General features: G+C 52.7%; 1 protein-coding gene across 5 annotated transcripts in view; it reads left to right on the plus strand.

Annotated features, from left to right (window-relative positions):
- Positions 1–16,428: 16,428 nt before the first annotated feature.
- The window catches only part of PKN1 (protein kinase N1), a 40,120-nt gene continuing 34,691 nt past the window's right edge, over positions 16,429–21,857 (plus strand). Inside the window, exon 1 of one of the 5 annotated variants that reach the window (XM_055235513.1) lies at positions 16,429–16,666. In XM_055235513.1, the coding sequence (XP_055091488.1) occupies positions 16,646–16,666 (21 nt within the window). In that variant the 5' untranslated portion in view covers positions 16,429–16,645. Of the gene's footprint in view, positions 16,667–17,710; positions 17,776–18,307; positions 18,696–21,857 lie in introns of those variants that run through there. The other 4 variants (XM_063616230.1, XM_055235509.1, XM_055235508.2 and 1 more) reach the window with 4 other exon arrangements.

Raw genomic sequence — 21,857 nt, forward strand, 5'->3', positions numbered from 1 at the left:
GATTGGGTCCTGTGGAAGGGACCGGGAGATTATTGGCGGAGACGGGAAGAAAGAGGGCGTGCCCTACGCCTCGCGTTTATTGGTCAATCTAAAAGTAGGCGCGCCCCAGTGAGCCGACAGACTGGCTCCTGCAGCGCGCGGTCTCGTGATCTGGGTGTGGTGCTCGGTGGGAGCCGCCATGTTTAGTACTGATAACTGAAGACCGGATGGTTGCCTCTTGGTGTGTGCCCCACCCTTTCGAAGAGTGGCTTCTGCGCTGGGCGCTGAAACCGGAACTGTCCCAGTTGCTATCAATCTGTGGCCTGGCAGTCCTCCACAGTGTAGGCTCTGAAAAGAATAGGGAGCTTGGAATGACTCAAATAGAACATTTTGCAGTATTTGGATTTCTATCGCTCCATGATAGTTTTGTCTCCTTGAATTTCACATTAGTAGAAGCATGCAATAGGTTGTCTTTTGTGTCTGACTTTTGCTCAACAAAGCTTTTTTTTTATTTTGAGTCGTAGTCTGGCTCTGTCACCCAGGCTGGAGTGCAGTGGCACTGAGAGGTGACAGCATGCTGGCAGTCCTCACAGCCCTCGCTTGCTCTCGGTGCCTCCTCTGCCTGGGCTCCCACTTTGGTGGCACTTGAGGAGCCCTTCAGCCCACCGCCGCACTGTGGGAGCCCCTTTCTGGGCTGGCCAAGGCAGGAGCTGGCTCCCTCAGCTTGCGGGGAGGTGTGGAGGGAGAGGCGCGAGCGGGAACCGGGGCTGCGCGCGGCGCTCACGGGCCGGCTGGCGTTCCTGGTGGGTGTGGGCTTGGCGGGCCCCCCCACTCAGAGCAGCCGGCCGGCCCTGCTGGCCCTGGGCAATGAGGGGCTTAGCACCCAGGCTAGTGGCTGCGGAGGGTGTACTAGGTCCCCCAGCAGTGCCAGCCCACTGGCGCTGCGCTCGATTTCTCATCGGACCTTAGCTGCCTTCCCACGGGGCAGGGCTCGAGACCTGCAGCCCGCCATGTCTGAGCCTCCCATCCCCTCCATGGGCTCCTGTGCGGCCGGAGCCTCCCCGACGAGCACCAACCCCTGCTCCACAGTGCCCAGTCTCATCAACCACCCAAGGGCTGAGGAGTGCGAGCGCACGGCACAGGACTGGCAGGCAGCTCCACCTGCGGCCCCGGTGCAGGATCCACTGGATGAAGCCAGCTGGGCTCCTGAGTCTGGTGGAGATGTGGAGAACCTTTATGTCTAGCCCAGGGATTGTAAATACACGAATCAGCACCCTGTGTCTAGCTCAGGGTCTGTGAATGCACCAGTCGACACTCTGTATCTAGCTGCTCTGGTGGGGCCTTGGAGAATCTTTATGTCTAGCTCAAGGATTTTAAATACGCCAATCGGCACTCTGTATCTAGCTCAAGGTTTGCAAACACACCAATCAGCACCCTGTGTCTAGCTCGAGATCTGTGGATGCACCAATCCATACTTGTGTCTGGCTGCTCTGGTGGGGCCTTGGAGAACCTTTGTGTGGATACTCTGTATCTAACTGATCTGATGGGGACGTGGAGAACTTTTATGTCCAGCTCAGGGATGATAAACGCACCAATCAGCGACGGGTCAGAACAGACCACTTGGCTCTACCAATCAGCAGGACGTGGGTGGGGCCAGATAAGAGAATAAAAGCAGGCTGCCTGAGCCAGCGGTGGCAACCCGCTCCGGTCCCCTTCAACACTGTGGAAGGTTTGTTCTTTCGCTCTTTGCAATAAATCTGGCTACTGCTCACTTTTCAGGTCCACACTGCTTTTATGAGCTGTAACACTCACTGTGAAGGTCTGCAGCTTCACTCCTGAAACCAGCAAGACCACGAGCCCACCGGGAGGAACAAACAACTCCAGATGTGCCGCCTTAAGAGCTGTAACACTCACTGTGAAGGTCTGCAGCTTCACTCCTGAGCCAGCGAGACCATGAACCCACCAGAAGGAACAAACTCCGAACACATCTGAACATCAGAAGGAACAAACTCCAGACACGCCACCTTTAGAACTGTAACACTCACTGTGAGGATCTGTGGCTTCATTCTTGAAGTCAGTGAGACCAAGAACCCACCAATTCTGGACACAGCACGATCTCTGCTCACCACAACCGCCGCTTCTCGGGTTCAAGCGATTTTCCTGCCTCAATCTCCTGAGTAGCTGGGACTGCTGGCGCCCGCCGCCACATCTGGCTAATTTCCATATTTTTAGGAGAGATGGGGTTTCGCCATGTTGGCCAGGCTGGTCTTGAACTCCTGGCCTCATGTGATCTGCCCATCTCAGCCTCCCAAAGTGCTGGGATTACATGAACCACCCTGCCTGGCTGCAACAAAGTGTTTTTGAGAGTTTTCATGTTGTGGGGATATCAACAACTCGTTATTTTTTATTGCTGAGTGGTATTTCATTGTGTGGCTGTACTATAATGTGGCCAATATAGTTTCATCCACCTGTTCTTGGCCAATTGATTGTTTCCTGTCTTTGGCTACTGTTAATAGAGCTTGTATTGTAAGAGTATTTTGGGGAAGATAAATTTTCATTTCTTTTAAATACCTAGGAGTGGCATGGTGGCATGGTCACTAAGCTTTATTAGATCCTGGCAGATTTATTTTTCTATCATCCTTCCTCTTTCCCTCCACTTTCTTCTTTCTTTCTTCAGGGTGTCACTGTTACCTATCATGCCCAACTAATTTTAAAAAATTTTGTAAAGGTGGGGTTTTGCAGGCCGAGTGTGGTGGCTGACACCTGTAATCCCAGCACTTTGGGAGGCCGAGGTGGGTGGATTACTTGAGGTCAGGAATTTGAGACCAGCCTGGCCAACATGGTGAAACTCTATCTCTACTAAAAATAGAAAAATTAGCCAGGCGAGTTGGCGGGCGCCTGTAATCCCAGCTACTCGCGAGGCTGAGGCAGGAGAATGGCGTGAACTCGGGAGGCGGAGCTTGCAGTGAGCCGAGATCGTGCCACTGCACTCCAGCCTCAGTGACAGAGAGAGACTCCGTCTCAAAAAAAAAAAGAAAAGAAAATGCTAAGTAAAGAAAGGATCAGACGGGCACCATGGCTCCTGCCTATAATCCCAGCACAAGAAAAAGAAAATGCCAAGTAAAGAAAGGATCAGCCGGGCACCATGGCTCCTACTTATAATCCCAGCACTTTGGGAGACCAAGGAGGGCGGTTCACTTGAGGTCAGGAGTTTGAGACCAGCCTGACCAACATGGAGAAACCCCGTCTATACTAAAAATGCAAAATTAGCCGGGCGTGGTGGCACATACCTGTAATCCCAGCTACTCGGGAGGCTGAGGCAGGAGAATCGCTTGAACCTGGGAGGTGGAGGTTGCAGTGAGCCAAGTTCGCACCATTGCACTCCAGACTGGGCAACAAGAGTGATCACTTAAGGCCAGGAGTTTAAGACCAGCCTAGGCAACATAGTGAGACCTCATCTATACAAAAAATAAAATAAAATAAAAACTAGCCAAGCATGGTGGCTGATACCTGTACTCCCAGCTACTCAGGAGGCTGAGGCAGGAGGATTGCTCCAGCCCAGGAGTTTGAGGCTTCAGTGAGTTATGATTGTGCCACTGCACTCCAGCCTGGGTGAAAGAGTGAGACCCAGTCTCTAAAATAAATGAATAAATAACACATTGTAATTAAAGTCAAAGTCACGGCCGGGTGCAGTGGCTCACACCTGTAATGCCAGCACTTTGGGAGGCTGAGGCGGGCAGATAACCTGAGGTTGGGAGTTGGAGACCAGCCTGACCAACATGAAGAAACCCCATCTCTACTAAAAATACAAAATTAGCCAGCCGTGGTGGCATATGCCTGTAATCCCAGCTATTCGGGAGGCTGAGGCAGGAGAATCGCTTGAACCTGGGAGGCGGAGGTTGCATTGAGCCAAGATTGCACCATTGCACTCCAGCCTGGGCAACAAGAGCGAAACTCTGTCTCAAAATAAAAAGTTGAAGTCACCTGTGCTTCACTCCAATTCCTTTCCTCCCAGTACAGAAACAATGTCTTAAAGAAAAACAGTCATACTGAACAGTTACTGCACCCAACTTTACAAGAATTACAGTCATGGGGTCACATAATGACAGGGACATGTTGAGAAATGTCTCCTTAGGCAATCTTGTCATTGTGTGAACATCATGGAGTTTGATACAGTTTGGATGTTTGTCCCCTCCAAACCTCATGTTGAAATGTGATCGTTCTTGAGCCCAGGAGGTTGGGGCTGCAGTGAGCCATGTGTGTGCCACTGCATTCCAGCCTGGGCAACAGAGTGAGACTGTCTAAAAAAAATAAAAATAAAAATAAAAAGAGGAAAGAGGCCAGGTGCGGTGGCTCACGTCTGTAATCCCAGCACTTTGGGAGGCCGAGGTGGGCGGATCATGAGCTCGGGAGATTGAGACCATCCTGGCTAACACAGTGAAACCCCGTTTCTACTAAAAATACAAAAAAAGAGCCGGGCGTGGTGGCGGGCACCTGTAATCCCAGCTACTCGGGAGGCTGAGGCAGGAGAATGGCGTGAACCCGGGAGGTGGAGCTTGCAGTGAGCCGAGATTGCGTCACTGCACTTTAGCCTTGGCGACAGATCAAGACTCCATTAAAAAAAAAAAAAAAAAAGGCTGAGCGCAGTGGCTCACACATGTAATCCCAGCTACTTGGGAGGCTGAGGCAGGAGAATCGCTTGAACCCGGGAGGCCAAGGCTGCAGTGAGCCGAGATCACGCCACCGTACTCCAGCCTGGGCGACAGAGCAAGACTGTCTCAAAAAGAAAAAAAATAGAGAAAAGAAAGAAAGAAGGAGAAGCAGGAAAGAAAGAAAGAAGGAAAGAAATGAAAGAGAAAGAAGGAAAGAAACAAAATAAAGAATAAAAATAAAACAAAAAATAAAAGTAATGGAAAGAAAGAAGAGAAAAAAGAGGCTGGGCGCGGTGGCTTACGCCTGTAATCCCAGCACTTTGGGAGGCTGACGTGGGCGGATCACGAGGTCAGGAGATCGAGACCATCCTGGCTAACACAGTGAAACCCCGTCTCTACTAAAGATACAAAAAATTAGCCGGGCGCGGTGGCGGACGCCTGTAGTCTCAACTACTCCAGAGGCTGAGGCAGGAGAATGGCGTGAACCTGGGAGGTGGAGCTTGCAGTGAGCTGAGATAGCGCCACTGCAGTCCAGCCTGCGTGAAAGAGCGAGACTCTGTCTTAAAAAAAAAAAAAAAAAAAAAAGAAGAAAAAGAATAAAACAAAAATAAAGAAGAAAGAAAAAGGAAGGAAGGAAGGGTAAACGAAGGAAGGAAGGCAGGAAGGAAGGAAGGCAGGCAGGCAGACGGGTGATCCGCAGTGTTGGATGTGGGACCTAGTGGGAGGTCTTTTTGGTCACGAGGGCAGATCCCTCATGAATGGCTTAGTGACATTTCCATGGTAAAGTGAGTTCTCCCTCTATTCATGAGATTGCTGATCGTTTAAAAGAGCACAGCACTGCTGTCCTCTCTGGATCTGGCTTCCTTCCTGTCTCACCATGGGATGCCTGCTCCCCTTCCCCTTCAACTATGATTGGAATCTTTCCAAGGCCCTCCCAGAAACAAATGCTAGTGTCATGCTTCTGGTACAGTCTGCAGAACTGTGAGCCAAATAAACCTCTTTATAAATTACCCAGACTCAGGTATTCCTTTATAGCAATGCAAACTGACCTAGACAAGGGAACTTAGATAAACCTCAATGGGTCCGAGTATGGTGGTTCACTCCCAGCACTTTGGGAGGCCAAGGCGGGTGGATCACGAGGTCAGGAGTTCGAGACCAGCCTGGCCAACATAGTGAAACCCTGTCTCTACTAAAAATACGAAAATTAGCTGGGTATGGTGGTGCACACCTGTAATCCCAGCTACCCAAGAGGCTGAGGCAGGAGACTCACTTGAACCAGGGAGGCGGAGGTTGCAGTGAGCCGAGATCCTTCCATTGCACTCCAGCACTCCAGCCTGGGCAACAGAGTGAGACTCCATCTCAAAAAAAAAAAAAAAAAAAACCTAGATGGTATGGCTACTACACATGTAGGCTATGTGGTGTAGCCCAGCAGTCCCCAACCTTTTTGGCACCAGGGACCTGTATGATGGAAGACAATTTTTCCATGGACGTAAGGAGGGTGAATGGTTTTGGGATGAAACTGTTCCACCTCAGATCATCAGGCATTAGTTAGATTCTCATAAGGAATGGGCAACCTAGATCCCTCACATGCACAGTTCACAACAGGGTTGAGCTGCTATGAGAATCTAATGCTGTTGCTGATCTGAGAGGAGGCAGAGCTCAGGAGGTAGGTAATGCTCACCCATCACTCACCTCCTGCTGTGTGGCCTGGTCCCTGACAGGCCAGGAGGCCGGGGAGGGGTGGGGGAGGGGACCCCTGCTATATAAAGCCTACTGCCCCTAGGCTACCAACCTGGACAGCGTGTAACTGTCTGAATACTGTAGGTAATTGCAACACAATGCTAAATATTTGTTTTGTTGTTTTCACCTTCATCTTCTTTGTGATGTTACAATGGTAGGTATTTGGATATCATCTATACATATCAAAACATAGTAAAGGTACTGGGTGCAGTGGCTCACACATGTAATCCCAGAACTTTAGAAGGCTGAGGCAGGAAGTTCAAGACTAGCTTGGGCAATGTGGTGAGACCTCTTCTCTACCAAAGAAAAAAAAAAGCTAAAAAGCTACTTCATATACATTTCCTTTCATTTCCCTTTTTACTTTTCCCATTTACTTTTTTTTTTGAGACAGAGTTTCACTCTTGTTGCCCAGGCTGGAGTGCAATGGCACGATCTCGGCTGACTGCAACCTCCACCTCCTGGGTTCAAGTGATTCTTCTGCCTCAGCCTCCCAATTACAGGCACCTGCTTCCACGCCCGACTAATTTTTCTTTTTTTTCAAACAGGGTCTGGGCCGGGTACAGCGGCTCACGCCTGTAATCCCAGCACTTTGGGAACCGAGGCGGGTGAATCACCTGAGGTCAAGAGTTCAAGAACAGCCTGGCCAAAATGGAGAAACCCCGTCTCTACTAAAACTACAAAAATTAGGTGGGCATGGTGGCAGGCACCTGTAATCCCAGCTACTCAGTTGTCTGAGGCAGAATAATCTTGTGAACCCGGGAGGTGGAGGCTGCAGTGAGCTGAGATCACACCACTGCACTCCAGCCTGGGCGACAGAGTGAGACTCTGTCTCAATAAATAAATAAATAATATAGGCCGGGCATGGTGGCTCATGCCTGTAATCCCAGCACTTTGGGAGGCCGAGACGGGCGGATCACGAGGTCAGGAGATAGAGACCATCTCGGCTAACATGGTGAAACTCTGTCTGTACTAAAAAATACAAAAAAAAAAAATTGGCCGGGCGTGGTGGCAGGCGCCTGTAGTCCCAGCTACTCGGGAGGCTGAGGCAGGAGAATGGCGTGAACCCGGGAGGGGGAGCTTGCAGTGAGCCAAGACTGCGCCACTGCACTCCAGCCTGGGCGACAGAGCGAGACTCCGTCTCAAAAAAAAAAAATAATAATATAAATAAGAATAAAAAAATAAACAGTCTGGCTGTCACTCGGGCCATAGTGCCAGGTGAGATCTCAGCTCACTGTAACCTCCACCTCCTGGGCCCACTAATTTTTGTATTTTTTAGAAGAAATGGGGTTTTGCCATGTTGTCCAGGCTGCTCTGGAACTCCTGAGCTCAAGCAATCTTCCCGCCTCTGCCTCCCCAAAGTGCTAGGATTATAAGCATGAGCCACCCCACCCAGCCTCCTTTACTTTATACATTTTTTCACTTTATATATGTGTGTGTGTGTGTGTGTGTGTGTGTGTGTTTGATACAAATGGTATCAGACTGCATCATTTTCTTTCTTTCTCTTTAGTATCATTATTAAAAAATAACTAGAGGCTGGACCCAGTGGCTCCTGCCTGTAATCCCAGCACTTTGGGAAGCTGAGGTGGGTGGATCACTTGAGGTCAGGAGCTCGAGACCAGCCTGGCCAACATGGTGAAACCCTGTCTCTAGTAAAAACACAAAAAATTAGGCAGGCGCGGTGGCACACGCCTGTAATCCCAGCTACTCAAGAGGCTGAGACAGGAGAATTGCTTAAACCTGGGAGGCAGAGGTTGCAGTGAGCCGAGATCGTGCCATTGCACTTCAGCCTGGGTGACAGAGCAAGATTTTGTCTCAATAATAATAATAATAATAATAATAATAATAACTAGTGATGATGTTCTCCCTATGCCGCCCAGGCTGGTCTAGAACTCCTGTCCTCTGTAATCCTCCCACCTCTGCCTCCCAGAGTACTGGGACTACAGGCTTGAGGCACTATGCTTAGTCCTTTTTGTTTTTTTTTTTGAGACAGTCTTGCTCTGTTGCCCAGGCTGGAGTGCAGTGGCACGATCTCGGCTCACTGCAACCTCCACCTCCCAGGTTCAAGCGATTCTCCTGCCTCAGCCTCCCGAGTAGCTGGGATTACAGGCGCCCACCACCACGCCCAGCTAATTTTTATATTTTAGTACAGACAGGGTTTCACCATATTGGCCAGGCTGCTTTCCAGTTCCTGACATTGTGATCCTCCCGTCTCGGCCTTCCAAAGTGCTGGGATTAGAGGCGTGAACCACCGCACCCGGCCTTTTTTTTGTATTTTTAGTAGAGACGGGGTTTCACCGTGTTAGCCAGGACGGTCTCAATCTCCTGGCCTCGTGATCCACCTGCCTCGGCCTCCCAAAGTGCTGGGATTACAGGCGTGAGCCACCACGCCCAGCCCACCTTGCAATTTTCTAGCTTGTCTTTCCCAAGTTTACTCCAGTACCTGCCCTTCAGGGAAGCCTACACTGACTGCTTCCTCTGAAGTGAGATGGCTACCCCCTCCAGCCTTTGCAGTCTGGGATACCTTTCACCTGATACCTCATACTGCGCCCACTCATTCCTTTCACAAAGACGGAAGTAGCACAGGCTCTGTGCAATTTCAGGGAGGAGTAACATGCAAAATAATCAAACAGGGCCAAGGGCCAGAAATGACATTGGTGTGGTCTGGGAAGGTTGCTCAGAAGATGTTACATTTAAACAGATAACTAAATGAGCAAAAGGGGCCAGCCTTGGAGAGATGTGATAGAAGGGCATTCCAGAACAGATAACAGCCAGTGCAAGGGCCATGTGGTTGGAAGTAAGGTGAGACTATTTGTTTTTGTTTTTTTTTTTGACAGTGGGAGGTGTTTTTTTTGTTTCTTTGGTCTCACTCTGTTGCCCAGGCTGGAATGTAGTGGCACGATTTTTGTTTTTTATTTGAAACGGAGTCTTGCTCTGTCACCCAGGCCAGAGTGCATGGCACTCTCTCGGCTCACTGCAACCTCTGCCTCCCGGGTTCAAACAATTCTCTGCCTCAGCCACCCAAGTAGCTGGGATTACAGGCACCCGCCACAACGCCCGGATAATTTTTGTATTTTTAGTAGAGATGGGGTTTCACCATCTTGGCCAGGCTGGTCTTGAACTCCTGACCTTGTGATCCACCTGCCTTGGCCTCCCAAAGTGCTGGGATAACAGGTGTCAGCCACTGCGCCTGGCCTTTTCTTTTCTTTTCTTTTTTTTTTTTTTTTTTTTGAGATGGAGTCTCACTCTATTGCCCAGGCTGGAGTACAATGGCATGATCTCGGCTCACTGCAACCTCTGCCTCCCAGGTTCGAGTTATTCTCCTGTCTCAGCCTCCCAAGTAGCTGGGATTATAGGCGAGCACCACCACACCCAACTAATGTTTGTATTTTCCGTAGAGACGGGGTTTCACTATGTGGGCCAGGCTGGTCTCGAACTCCTGACCTCATGACCCACCCGCCTCAGCCTCCCAAAGTGTTGGGATTACAGGCGTGGGTCAATTGCTGGCCTTTTTTTTTTTTTTTTTTTGAGACAGAGTCTTGCTCTATTACCCAGGCTGGAGTGCTATGGCATGATCTCAGCTCACTGCAACCTCTGCCTCCCTGGTTCAAGCGATTCTCCTGCCTCAGCCTGCTGAGTAGCTGGGATTACAGGCGCCTGCCACCACTCCCAGCTATTTTTTTTTTTTTTTAGATGGAGTTTCACTCTTGCTGCCCAGGCTGGAGTGCAATGGCGCAATCTTGGCTCACCGCAACCTCCGTCTCCCAGGTTCAAGCGATTCTTCTGCCTTGGCCTCCCAAGTAGCTGGGATTACAGGCGCCCACTACCACATCCAGCTAATTTTTTGTATTTAATAAACACAGGTTTCACCATGTTGGTCAGGCTGGTCTCGAACTCCTCACCTCAGGTGATCCACCTGCCTCTGCCTCCCCAAGTGCTGGGATTACAGGCACGCCCGGCCCAATGGCACAATCTTGGCTCACTGAACCTCCACCTCCTGGGTTCAAGCGATTCTCGAGCCTCCGCCTCCCAAGTAGCTGGGATTAAAGGCGTCTGCCACCACAGCTGGCTAATTTTTTTTGTATTTTCAGTAGAGATGGGGTTTCACCATGTTGGCCAAGCTGGTCTCGAACTCCTGACCTAAGGTCATCAACCTGACACAGCCTCACAAAGTCCTGGGATTACAGGCGTGATCCACTGCGCCTGGCCAAGGTGAGACTATTTGAAGAACGTAGTGAAGGCTAATGTTGCTGGACGGGGGTGAGGAGAGTGAGGTGTTTGGACAGGTGGGCAGAAAAGTCTGACAAGACCGCCTTGTAGGCCAGGTAAGGAGTATGAAGTTTTTCCTAAGTCTGCTGGGAAACCAGGCGCAGGCACGTTTTCCAGCAGGGAGAAGCAAGGATGGTGATGGTGTGATTTAGGATTTCCAAGGCCCCAGAGTGAATTAGAGAGGGGTAAGAACAGCTGCAAGGATGTGCTGGTGCAGTTATCATATTTTGTTGAGATTGTACAATTAGTCCTTTGTCTCCCCCCCGCACTGCTTTTTTTTTTTTTTTTTTTTGAGTCTTGCACTGTCTCCCAGGCTGGAGTGCAGTAGCATGATCTTGGCTCACTGCAACCTCTGCCTCCCGGGTTCAAGCGATCTCCTACCTCAGCTTCCTGAGTAGCTGGGATTACAGGCATGTGCCACCACACCCGGCTAATTTTTGGATTTTTAGTAGAGGTGGGGTTTTGCCATGTTGGCCAGGCTGGTCTCAAACTCCTGATCTCAGATGATCTGCCTGCCTCGGCTTCCCAAAGTGCTGGGATTACAGGCATGAGCCACCGTGCCCGGCAACCACCCCCCACTCCTTTTTTATTTTTATTGTTTTTGAGACGGAGTCTTGCTTTGTTGCCCAGTCTGGAGTACAGTGGTGGGATTTTGGCTCAATGCAACCTCTGCCTCCCACGTTCAAGCAATTCTGGTGCCTCAGCCTCCTGAGTAGCTGGGACTACAGGCGTGCGCCACATGCCTGACTCTGTCTCCCCACCCCCTTTGTTTGTTTGTTTTTTGAGACGGAGTCTTGCTCTCGTTGCCCAGGCTAGAGTGCAATGGTGCAATCTTGGCTTGCTGCAACCTCCGCCTCCCGGATTCAAGTGATTCTCCTGCCTTAGCCTCCCGAGTAGCTGGGACTACAGGCACTCACCACCACACCCGGCTAATTTTTTTTGTATTTTTAGTACAGATGGGGTTTCACCATGTTGGCCAGGCTGGTCTCAAACTCCTGATCTCAGGTGATTCAGCCACCTCGGCCTTCCAAAGTGCTGGGATTACAGGCTTGAGCCACCACACCTGGCCACGTCTCCCTTTTAAAGTGCAAACAAAGTGTGGCTGGACGTGGTGGCTCATACCTGTAATCCCAGCATTTTGGGAGGCCGAGGTGGGAGGATTACTTGAGGCCAGGAGTTCGAGACCATCCTGGGCAACACAGTGAGACTTCATCTCTGCAAAAAATTAAAAAAAAAAAAAGAATTAGCCAGGCATGGTAGTGCATGCCTGCAGTCCCAGCTACTCAAGGGGCTGAGGTGGGAGGATCACTTGAACCTGGGAGGTTGAGGCTGCGCTGCAGTGAGCTGTGATCTCACCCACTACACTCTAGCCTGGGTTGACAGAATGAGACTTTGTCTCCAAAAAAAAAAAAAAGGCCTGAACGGCAACTTTATTTCCAGTGCCACCAAACTCCCCAGTGGGTCTCTGTAAATATTCACTGAGTAAATGAATGCCTGAAGGGTGGAGCGAGAATTTGGCTGGTTTCCCCAGCTCCATCTGAGGAGGCAGCCTGGGACCTCACAGGCAGGGGAGGGAGGGCCCATCCCTGTGCAAGGTGGTTCCAGACAACCCAATCCCTCGGCCCCCACGAAACCTCACTCTGCCTTGTCCTCCTCATCTGTAGAATGAGTGGGCTGGAGAATTAGAGGGAGCTACTTCGTTTCTCAGGGAAAGGGCCACAGACATCCTGGCTTGATGACTGGGGTAAGGGACTTCTCAGCTTACTCACCTGCAAAACTGGAGCAAAAGAACTAGTTTGGGCCAAGCTTAATGGCTCATGCCTGTAATCTCAGCATTTCAGGAGGCCAATGCAGAAGAATTGCTTGAGCCCAGGAGTTCAAGACCAGACTGGGCAATATTATGAGATCCAGTATCTATACACATACAAAAAAATTTTTTTGAAAACAACTAGCCAGACATGGTGGCGCACACCTGTGGTCCCAGCTACCTGGGAGGCTGGGGCAGGAGGATCGTTTAAACCTGCAAGGTGGAAGCTGCAGTGAGCTGTGATGGCGCCACTGCACCCCAGCCTGAGTGACAGAGTGAGACCTTGTCTCTAAATAAATAAATATCAGACTTGGCGCAGTGGCTCACACCTGTAATCCCAGCACTCTGGGAGGCCAAGGTGGGCAGATCACCTGAGGTCAGGAGTTCGAGACCAGCCTGACCAATGTAGAGAAAGCCCATCTCTGCTAAAAATACAAAATTAGCTGGGTGTGGTGGCACATGCCTGTAATCCCAGCTACTTGGGAGGCTAAGGCTGGGAATTGTTTGAACCAGGGAGGCAGAGGTTGCGGTGAGTCGAGATCATGCCATCGCACTTCAGCCTGGGCAACAAGAGCGAAATTCTGTCTAAAACAAACAAACAAACAAATAAATATCAAAGAACTAGCTCGCAGAGTTTTTTTTTTTTTTGAGAGGGAGTCTCGCTCTGTCCCCACGCTGGAGTCTCACTCTGTCTCCCAGGCTGGAGTGCAGTGGCGTGATCTCGGCTCACTGCAAGCTCCACCTCCTGGGTTCACGCCATTCTCCTGCCTCAGCCTCCTGAGTAGCTGGGACTACAAGCGCCCGCCACCATGCCCAGCTAATTTTTTGTATTTTTAGTAGAGACGGGGTTTCATCATGTTAGCCAGGTTGGTCTCGATCTCCTGACCTTGCGAACCGCCCGTCTGGGCCTCCCAAAGTGCTGGGATTACAGGCGTGAGCCACCAAGCCTGGCCATGAGTTCTTTTCTTTTCTCTTTTTCTCCCTTCCCCTCCCTCCCTCCCTCCCTTCCTTCTCTCTCTCTCTCTCTCTCTCTCTCTGTTTCTCTTTCTTTCTTTCTGACACAGTCTTGCTCTATCACCCGGGGGGTGTGCAGGGGTGCAATCTTGGCTCACTGCAACCTCCGCCTCCCAGGTTCAAACCATTCTCCTGCCTCAGTCTCCCAAGTAGCTGGATATACAGATGCCCGCCAGCACACCTGGCTAATTTTTAAATTTTTAGTAGAGATGGGGTTTCACCATGTTGGCCAGGCTGGTCTCGAACTCCTGGCCTCAAGTGATTCGCCCCCCCCTTGACCTCCTAAATTGCTGGGATTACAGGTGGGAGCCACTGCGCCCAGCCACAGAGTTCTTTCTTTTATTCAATCAACGAGCATTTGAGAAACAGTTAGAAGGCTCATGTGGCTGGAAGGAGTGAGCAAGGGGGAGAGATGGGAAGAAGTAAGAGTTGATCGTGCAGAACTTCGTGGGCTGTGGGGAGGACTTGAGTTTTTTCCCTGAGTGAGCTGGGAGCCATGGAGGGTTCTAGACAGAGGAGGGGCATACCCCATCTCATGTGTTCACCACTCCCTTGGGCTGTTGTGGGAACAGACTGTGGGGGGAGGGCAAAACCAGGAGACCAGGAGAGAGGTGACTACACTGGTTCAGGTGAGTGATGGTAGGGACTGGATGCGACAAAGTGGAAAGGTGAAATGTGGGTGAATTCTGGGCTTGTGTGTGTGTGTGTTGTTGTTGTTTTCTTTTTTCTTTTTTTTCTGGGACGGAGTCTCGCTCTGTCGTCCAGGCTGGAGTGCAGCAGCGTGATCTCGGCTCACTGCAAGCTCTTCCTCCTGGGTTCACGCCATTCTCCTGTCTCAGCCTCCCTAGTAGCTGGGACTACAGGCGCCCGCCACCACGCCCGGCTAATTTTTTGTATTTTTTTTTTAGTAGAGACGGGGTTTCACAGTGTTAGCCAGGATGGTCTCGATCTCCTGACCTCGTGATCTGACCCCCTCGGCCTCCCAAAGTGCTGGGATTACAGGCGTGAGCCACCGCACCTGGCCCCCTCTTTTTTCTTTTTTGAGACGGAATCTTGCTCTGTCGCTCAGGCTGGAGTGCAATGGCATGATCTCGGCTCACTGCAATCTCCGTCTCTTGGGTTCAAGCGATTCTCCTGCCTCAGCCTCCCGAGTAGCTGGGATTACAGGCGTGCGCCACCATGCTCAGCTAATTTTATATTTTTTAGTAGAGACGGGTTTCACCATATTGGTGAAACCCAATATGGTGGTCTCGAACTCCTGATCTCCAGTGATTCACCCACCACCCACCTTGGCCTCCGAAAGGGCTGGGATTACAGGGGTGGGCCACCGCACCCAGCCGATTTTTTTTTCTTTCTTTCTTTTTTTAGACAGGGTCTCGCTTTGTCATCCAGGCTGGAGTGCAGGGGCGTCATGATCGCTCCCCACAGTGATGCATTGTCGGCCTCTTGAGCTCAAGCGATCCTCCCGCCTCAGCCTCTTGGTGGCTGGGACTACAGGCGTGCGCCACCATGCCTGGCTGGATGGGTTCTGGATCAGCATGATTCTCCTCCTTCTCTCTTTCTGTTGTTAATATCCCCCAAAGAGTTGCTCAGAGGGAAAAATAAGAGAGAAAACATTCCGCCCTGGTTTCTGGGACGACTGAAACCACGCAGAGCCACGCGAAACCAAGGTACCCGCAGCCCACGGCGCTTCCTCGGGTCCCAAAGGGCGCCAGTGTGCAGGCACCGCCGCCAGGGAGCGCTCCCCGCCGGAGCCCCGGAGACCAAGGTTTGGCTCCCTCGCCTGGTTTCCGAAGGAGTGAGGGTCCGACAGCGGCCACAAACAAAGCTGCACGCTCTGCAGACCCCGGAGATCCCCTAGAAAATCCGCAGAGGCCTCCATTCTCCGCTTGGGCACGAGTCTGCATTTATGGAGCGCCATCTGCATGCAGCAACCCAGAAAAAGAAGGCGGTGCCCATTTTATAGCGGGGAAAACTGAGACTCAGAGGCCACAGGGGTCCCCAGGATGAACAGCGAGTTTGGGATTCAAACCTCTTTTAATAACGATAACGATAATAGAGGCTGGGCGCGGCGGCTCAGGCCTGTGTAATCCCAGCATTTTAGGAGACCGAGGCGGGCGGATCACCTGAGATCAGGAGTTCGAGGCCAGCCTGGCCAACGTGATGAAATCCCGTCTCTACTAAAAATACAAAAATTAGCCGGGCATGGTGGTGGGCACCTGTAACCCCAGCTACTCAGGAGGCTGAGGCAGAAGAATCGCTTGAACCCGGGAGGCAGAGGTTGCAGTGAGCCGAGATCGCGCCACTGCACTCCAGCATGGGCAACAGAGCGAAACTCCGCCCAAAAATAGCAAAACAACAAACAAACAATTATGATAACATTAAAAGTGACAGCAGCTAACACTTATGCAGCGTCTAGTGTATTCTCAGCTCTTGGCCTGCACTATCTCATTGAATTTTACCAACACCTAGGAGGTGAGCGCATCATTCCCATTTCACAGATGAGGTGCCCGGAAGGGTTTGGCTTCCCCAAGGCGTAAAGCGCTGGGATTTGAATGCAGATCTGCCCAGAGCTTGTCTCCAGGTAACGGGGAAACTTCCATGCCCTTGAATAGGGGACCACAGATGCAGGCGTCCCGAGCTTGCAAATACACCGGGGTGGGGTGGGGTGGGGTGGGGGGTTATTCTGTTTGTTTCTTCAGGGGTCCCGGGAGGCCCAAAGGCCTCCGCCGCTCTTGGCTTGAAAGCGGGGAACCGTTCTCCTCGGGTTCCCGCGCGCTCCAATGGGGGACCCCTCGGCAGCGTGCGGTCGTCGCGGGACCCGGAAAGAGGAAAGGTGGGGAGCCGATCGGGGTGCTCCGGGCTCGGGAGATCGAGGGGGCGGACGGGCGGGACCCCGCAGCCCCGGGGGCCTCTGGGAACCCCTCCCCCCTCGGCCCCGCCCCCTCCCCGGGCGCCGACCTCCGGGGTCACGTGACCAGGCCCGGCGGCCGCTGGGGCCGGAGGGCGCGGCGCGGGGACGCGGCGGCCTGTCCAGGCGAGGCGGGAGCTGAGCAGGCCGGAGCGGGCCGTGCGCCCGGTAGGGTCGCGCCGCGCCCGCCCCCTCCCCGCCACGCCCGGGGCGCACGCGCGCTCCTCTGGCCGCCCCTCCCTCCGCGCGGGGACCCCTGGCGGGCGGCAGGAGGACATGGCCAGCGACGCCGTGCAGGTAGGCGCACCTGCGTCTGGAGTCCCGGGGCGACCGGACGGCGCCGGCGGACCCCGCCCGCGCGCTGCCGGGGGAGCCCCGCAGCCCCCCGAACGGGACTCGGGCGGCGATGGCGAGGGCGGGGGCCTCCGGAGCGCCCGGCGCCCCCTCCCTGGGCCGGGACTGTGGAGCGAGCGAGGCCCTCTTCTCAGCAGGTGGCGATGTGGACGGGGCTGGTTTGGGGGCGATCCCGGAGACAACCCCTGCTGCACCCTCAAACTCGGCCTCTCCGGGAGAACTAGAAGGGGCGCGGCGGAGGCTCTACTTCGGGTGTCTGGCTGGCTGGGAGTCCCGGTGCCTCTCGTCCGCCCCCAAACTCATCCCCCTCCCCAGGGTTGGGTACCCGGCAGGTGCCGCTCCACCTGGGGCAGGTGCCTGGCGCAGTGCCTTGGGAGGGGAGGAGGCCGCTGGGCCCGGCCCGTGCCCTTCCCCCGCATAACAAAGCTCCAGCCACCCCTGCCTCTAGACAGCTTTATGATGTTCCAGACGCCACCCAGATTGGCACCTGTTGGCGGAAGTACCCGAGTCACTGCATTAGGTCGGGGGACTGGGAACCCCCACTCCCACCCTTGGGCTGTCAGGTGGAACCTTCTCCCGGGTGGGGAGTGTCTCAGTCAACAGGCCAGGGATGCTCCCATATATAGAATCCTACTTTTTTACATGGTGACTGGGCACGGCTGGGTCACCCCCACCCTGCTAACACACACACGTGACTGGCACCAGCCTCCTGCCCAGCCAGATTCCCCTTGTGCCACCTGGTGGGTATCACTGACCTGGACTTATCTTCCCCGTCTGTGACAAGCACGGCCAGGGTGACTGCCAACCTTCTTTGGTTCAAGTGACCCAAATCTGAGAAATGTCTGTGCCTCGGTGCCCCCATTAGCACCTCACCATCCAGTTCATTGTCCTGTGGTTGTTGTGTAACTGGGTTCTCGTCTCCTTCTGCACCTGCCCCCGGACCCTTTGTGTCTCCCCGGTAACCCCCGGTCCCTCCCGCTTCCCCAGTCCTGCTGATGGCCTGCCGGCCTTGCCGAGGAGCTGGGCGTATCTGGTGTTGCCGATCACACAAGGTCAGACCTCAGGGCCGGGATGGGCCGGGGTCCCTGCCTCTACCCCCGGCCCAGGGAGGGCTGTGTAGGAATCCCCGGGCGCATGCATGCGCTTGGCGCGTCCCACACATGACCCAGACAGGCTGTGATTCCTGCATTGAGGCTGGACCCACGCCCTGGTCCCCCCTTCCCATCTCCTCCCCAGTCTCTTCCCCGCTCCTGGTCATCCCTCTCTCATGGTTGCTTGGGCCTGCTGCCCTGTCCCTCTGTCTGTCCCAACGTGTGCCTGTCTGTTCTGTGTCCTGCAAACGGATGTCCTGTCCAGATTCCGGAAACGCCCAAGGCATTGAAATCTCCGGATGTGGGGGTCTAGGTCCCTGGCTGCTCTGGCAAGATGGCGAATGTGGGAGGCAGGTCCTCTGGGTCTGAGGTCTCTGCTCCATGGTGGGCAGCGGAGGAGCAGGGGTTCCCCATAGGCCAGGCCAGGCCAGGGCCCTGAGTTCTGGGTTTGCCTTGCTGGCCCTCAGGTGACCCCTATGCCCTGAGTAGAAGTGAGTCACTCAGGGGAGGAGAACCCAGGAGCCCAGCCTCCCTCCCTCTGTGCATTACAGACCTCAGCTGCTGGAGGTGGGGCCGAGGGTGGCCACCTCTCCTCTCTGCCTGGACTTCCCCAGTTGAGCTGGCCCCGCTCTTGCCTGTGTCCTCCCTCTGCCTGCTGGGGATGGGGTGGGGCCTTCTGAGCGAGGGTGGTATTTGGTGAGCCTGGGCTTAAATTCCAGCGCTGACACTTCCTCGCTGTGTGTCCTGGGCCCAGTGCCTTCGCCTCTCTGAGCCTGGGTTCTGACCCAGGAAAAATGGGACTAAGAGGGTGTTCATGGGAGAGAGAGAGACCCAGACCTCACCAGCACTTGGCAGGCGGGGCTGCTGTGAAGTCGTTACTGGTAAGCGGCCCGGTCAGCAGCTCAGGGTGTGAATCTGTATCCTTATTGATTGATTTACTTATTTATATTTATTTATTTTAGGGGAGAGAGTCTTGCTCTGTCACCCAGGCTGGAGTGCAGTGGTGCGATCCTGTCTCACCGCAGCCTCGATTTCCGATTTCCGGGGCTCAAGTGATCTTCCTGCCTCAGCCTCCCGAGTAGCTGGGACAAAAGGCACAGACCAACATGCCTGGCTAATTTCCTTTTACTTTTGTAGAGACAGGGTCTCGCTCTGTTACCCAGGCTGGAATGCAGTGGCGAGATTCTTGTTCACTGCAGCCTCAAACACCTGATCTACAGTACTACAGGCATGCACCACCACACCTGGCTAATTTTTTTTTCTTTATTTTTTTAAATTGAGACTAGGGTCTCACTCTGTCATCCAGGTTGGAGTGCAGCGGCATGATCTCTGCCTCCTAGACTCAAGCCGTTCTCCCACCCCAGCCTCCTGAGTAACTGGGACTACAGGTGCACACCACCATGCCCGGCTAATTTTTGTATTTTTAGTAGAGGCAGGGTTTCGCCATGTTGCCCAGGCTGGTCTTGAAGTCTTGAGCTCAAAGTAACCTGCCCGCCTAGGCCTCCCAAAGTGCTGGGATTACATGTGTGAGCTACTGTGCCCAGCCTTTCTTTTTTTCTTTTTCTTTCTTTTTTTTTTTTTTTTTTGTGATGGAGTCTCACTCTGTCGCCCAGGCTGGTGTGCAGTGGCTTGATCTTGGCTCACTGCAAGCTCTGCCTCCCGGGTTCACACCATTCTCCTGCCTCAGCCTCCCAAGTAGCTGGGACTACAGGTGCCCGCCACCACGCCCGGCTGATTTTTTTTGTATTTTTAGTAGAGACAGGATTTCACCGTGTTAGCCAGGATGGTCTTGATCTCCTGACCTCGTGATCCACCCGCCTCGGCCTCCCAAAGTGCTGGGATTACAGGCGTGAGCCACCGCACCCGGCCTCTTTTCTTCTTTTTTGAGACAAAGCCTGGCTCTGTTGGCCAGGCTGGAGTGCAATGGCGTGATCTCGGCTCACTGGAACCTCTGCCTCCTGGGCTCAAGCCAGCTTCCCACCTCAGGCTCCCAAGTAGTTGAGACTACAGGCACACTCCATCACACCTGGCTAATTCTTATATTTTTTGTAAAGATGAGATCTCACTGCATTGCCCAGGCTGGTCTCCAACTCCTGAGCTCAAGCAATCCTCCGGCCTTGGCCTCCTAAAGTGCTAGGATCACAGGCAGAGCCACCACACCTGGCCAATACTTTTTTTTAATTTTTTGTAGAAGTGTTTGTAGGTCTTGCTGTGTTGCCCAGACTGATCTCCAATTCCTGACCTCAAACACTGCTCCTGCCTCAGCCTCCCAAAGCGCTGGGATTACAGACGTGAACCACCACACCTGGCCAAATCTATGACCCTTAACCTTAGGCTTCTCAGCCTTAGCACTACTGACATTGAGGCCTGGGTCATTCTTTGCAGTAGAGGCTGTCCTGTGCACTGCAGGGCGTTGAGTGGCATGCCTGGCCTCACCCTGATAGAAGCTACCTCCCTACCCACAGTCATGACAACCAAAAATGTCTCTGGATGTTGCCACATGTCCCCGGGTATGGGGAGAAAATCTCCCCTCCATGGAAAACTGTTACTGGCCAGGCATAGTACCTCACACTTGTAATCCCAGAACTTTGGGAGGCCGAGGCTGGCTGATCGCTTGAAGTCAGGAGTTCGAGACCAGCCTGGCCAACGTGTGAAACCCCGTCTCTACTAAAAATATAAAACATTAGCTGGGCACGGTGGCACGTGCCTGTAGTCCCAACTACTCAGGAGGCTGATGCAGGGGAATCGCTTGAACCCAGAAGGTGGAGATTGCAGTAAGCCAAGGTTGTGCCACTACACTCCAGCCTGGGCGACAGAGCGAGACTCTGTCTCAAAAAAAAAAAAAAAAAGCAAGACTGTGTCTCAAAAAAAACAAAAACAAAAAAAATGCTACTTTTACTTCCTGGTGCCTCAGTTTCCTCACCTGTGAAGTGGGGAGATTCTTGGCAGCTACTCAAGATTAGTAGGGAGGGGTTGGGAAGATGGTGGGAGTGATACACTTGGTCTGTGGCATTCTTCCCTGGGGGCAGCTGCTCTTGAGATCAGTCACGAGCCAAGGATAACATTCCTTGTCTGTGAAATGGATGCTCCCAGCTGAAGGAGATAACCCCAGGGGGCCATTTCCTAGCCAGCATTTGGAATCTGGGTGCTCTTGTTTTAAATCAAGGCCCTGGCCACGGGGCAGTGACTCACACCTGTTATTCCAGCACTTTTGAAGGCCAAGGCAGGAGGATTACTTGAGCCCAAGAGTTTGAGATCAGCCTGGGCAACATAGTGAGACCCCATGTCTATGAAAAATACAAAAATTAGCCAGATGTGGTGGCGTATGCCTGTAGTCCCAGCTGCTCGGGAGGCTGAGCTGGGAGGACTGTTTGAGCCCGGGAGGTAGACACTGCAGGGAGCCATGATCACACCACTGCACTCCAGCCTGGGTGACAGAGTAAGACCCTGTCTCAAAAAAAAGAAAAAAAGTTACGAGATATTCAACTTTATTGTAAAGTAGCTTTGTGTTAGACGTTTTTGCCCAACTGTAGGCTTGGGTAAGTGTTCTGAGCACATTTAAGGTAGGCCAGGGTGAGCTATGATGTCTAGTAGGTAAGGTGTATTAAATGCATTTTTGACTTATGATATTCTCAACTTATAATGAGCTTATCAGGAAGTAATGCCATCATAAGTTGTTCTTGAACATTACTGTGTACTTAGCAAGTGGTTTTGTAGGCTGCTGATTTGGGGCATTCTTTTTGTTTGTTTGTTTTTGAGATAGAGTCTAACTCTGTCACCTAGGCTGGAGTGCAGTGGTGTGATCTCGACTCACTGCAATCTCCACCTCCCGGGTTCAAGTGATTCTCATGCCTCAGCCTCCCAAGCAGCTGGGATTACAAGCACGTGCCACCATGCCTGGCTAATTTTCATATTTTTAGTAGAGATGGGGTTTCATCATGTTGGCCAGGCTGGTCTCCAACTCCTGACCTCAAGTGATCTGCCTCGCTCATCCTCCCAAAGTGCTGGGATTACAGATATGAGCCACCATGTCCGGCGTTGGT

This window comes from Symphalangus syndactylus, chromosome 13 (assembly GCF_028878055.3).
Source record: "Symphalangus syndactylus isolate Jambi chromosome 13, NHGRI_mSymSyn1-v2.1_pri, whole genome shotgun sequence".
In the NCBI taxonomy this organism is placed as follows: Eukaryota; Metazoa; Chordata; class Mammalia; order Primates; family Hylobatidae; genus Symphalangus; species Symphalangus syndactylus.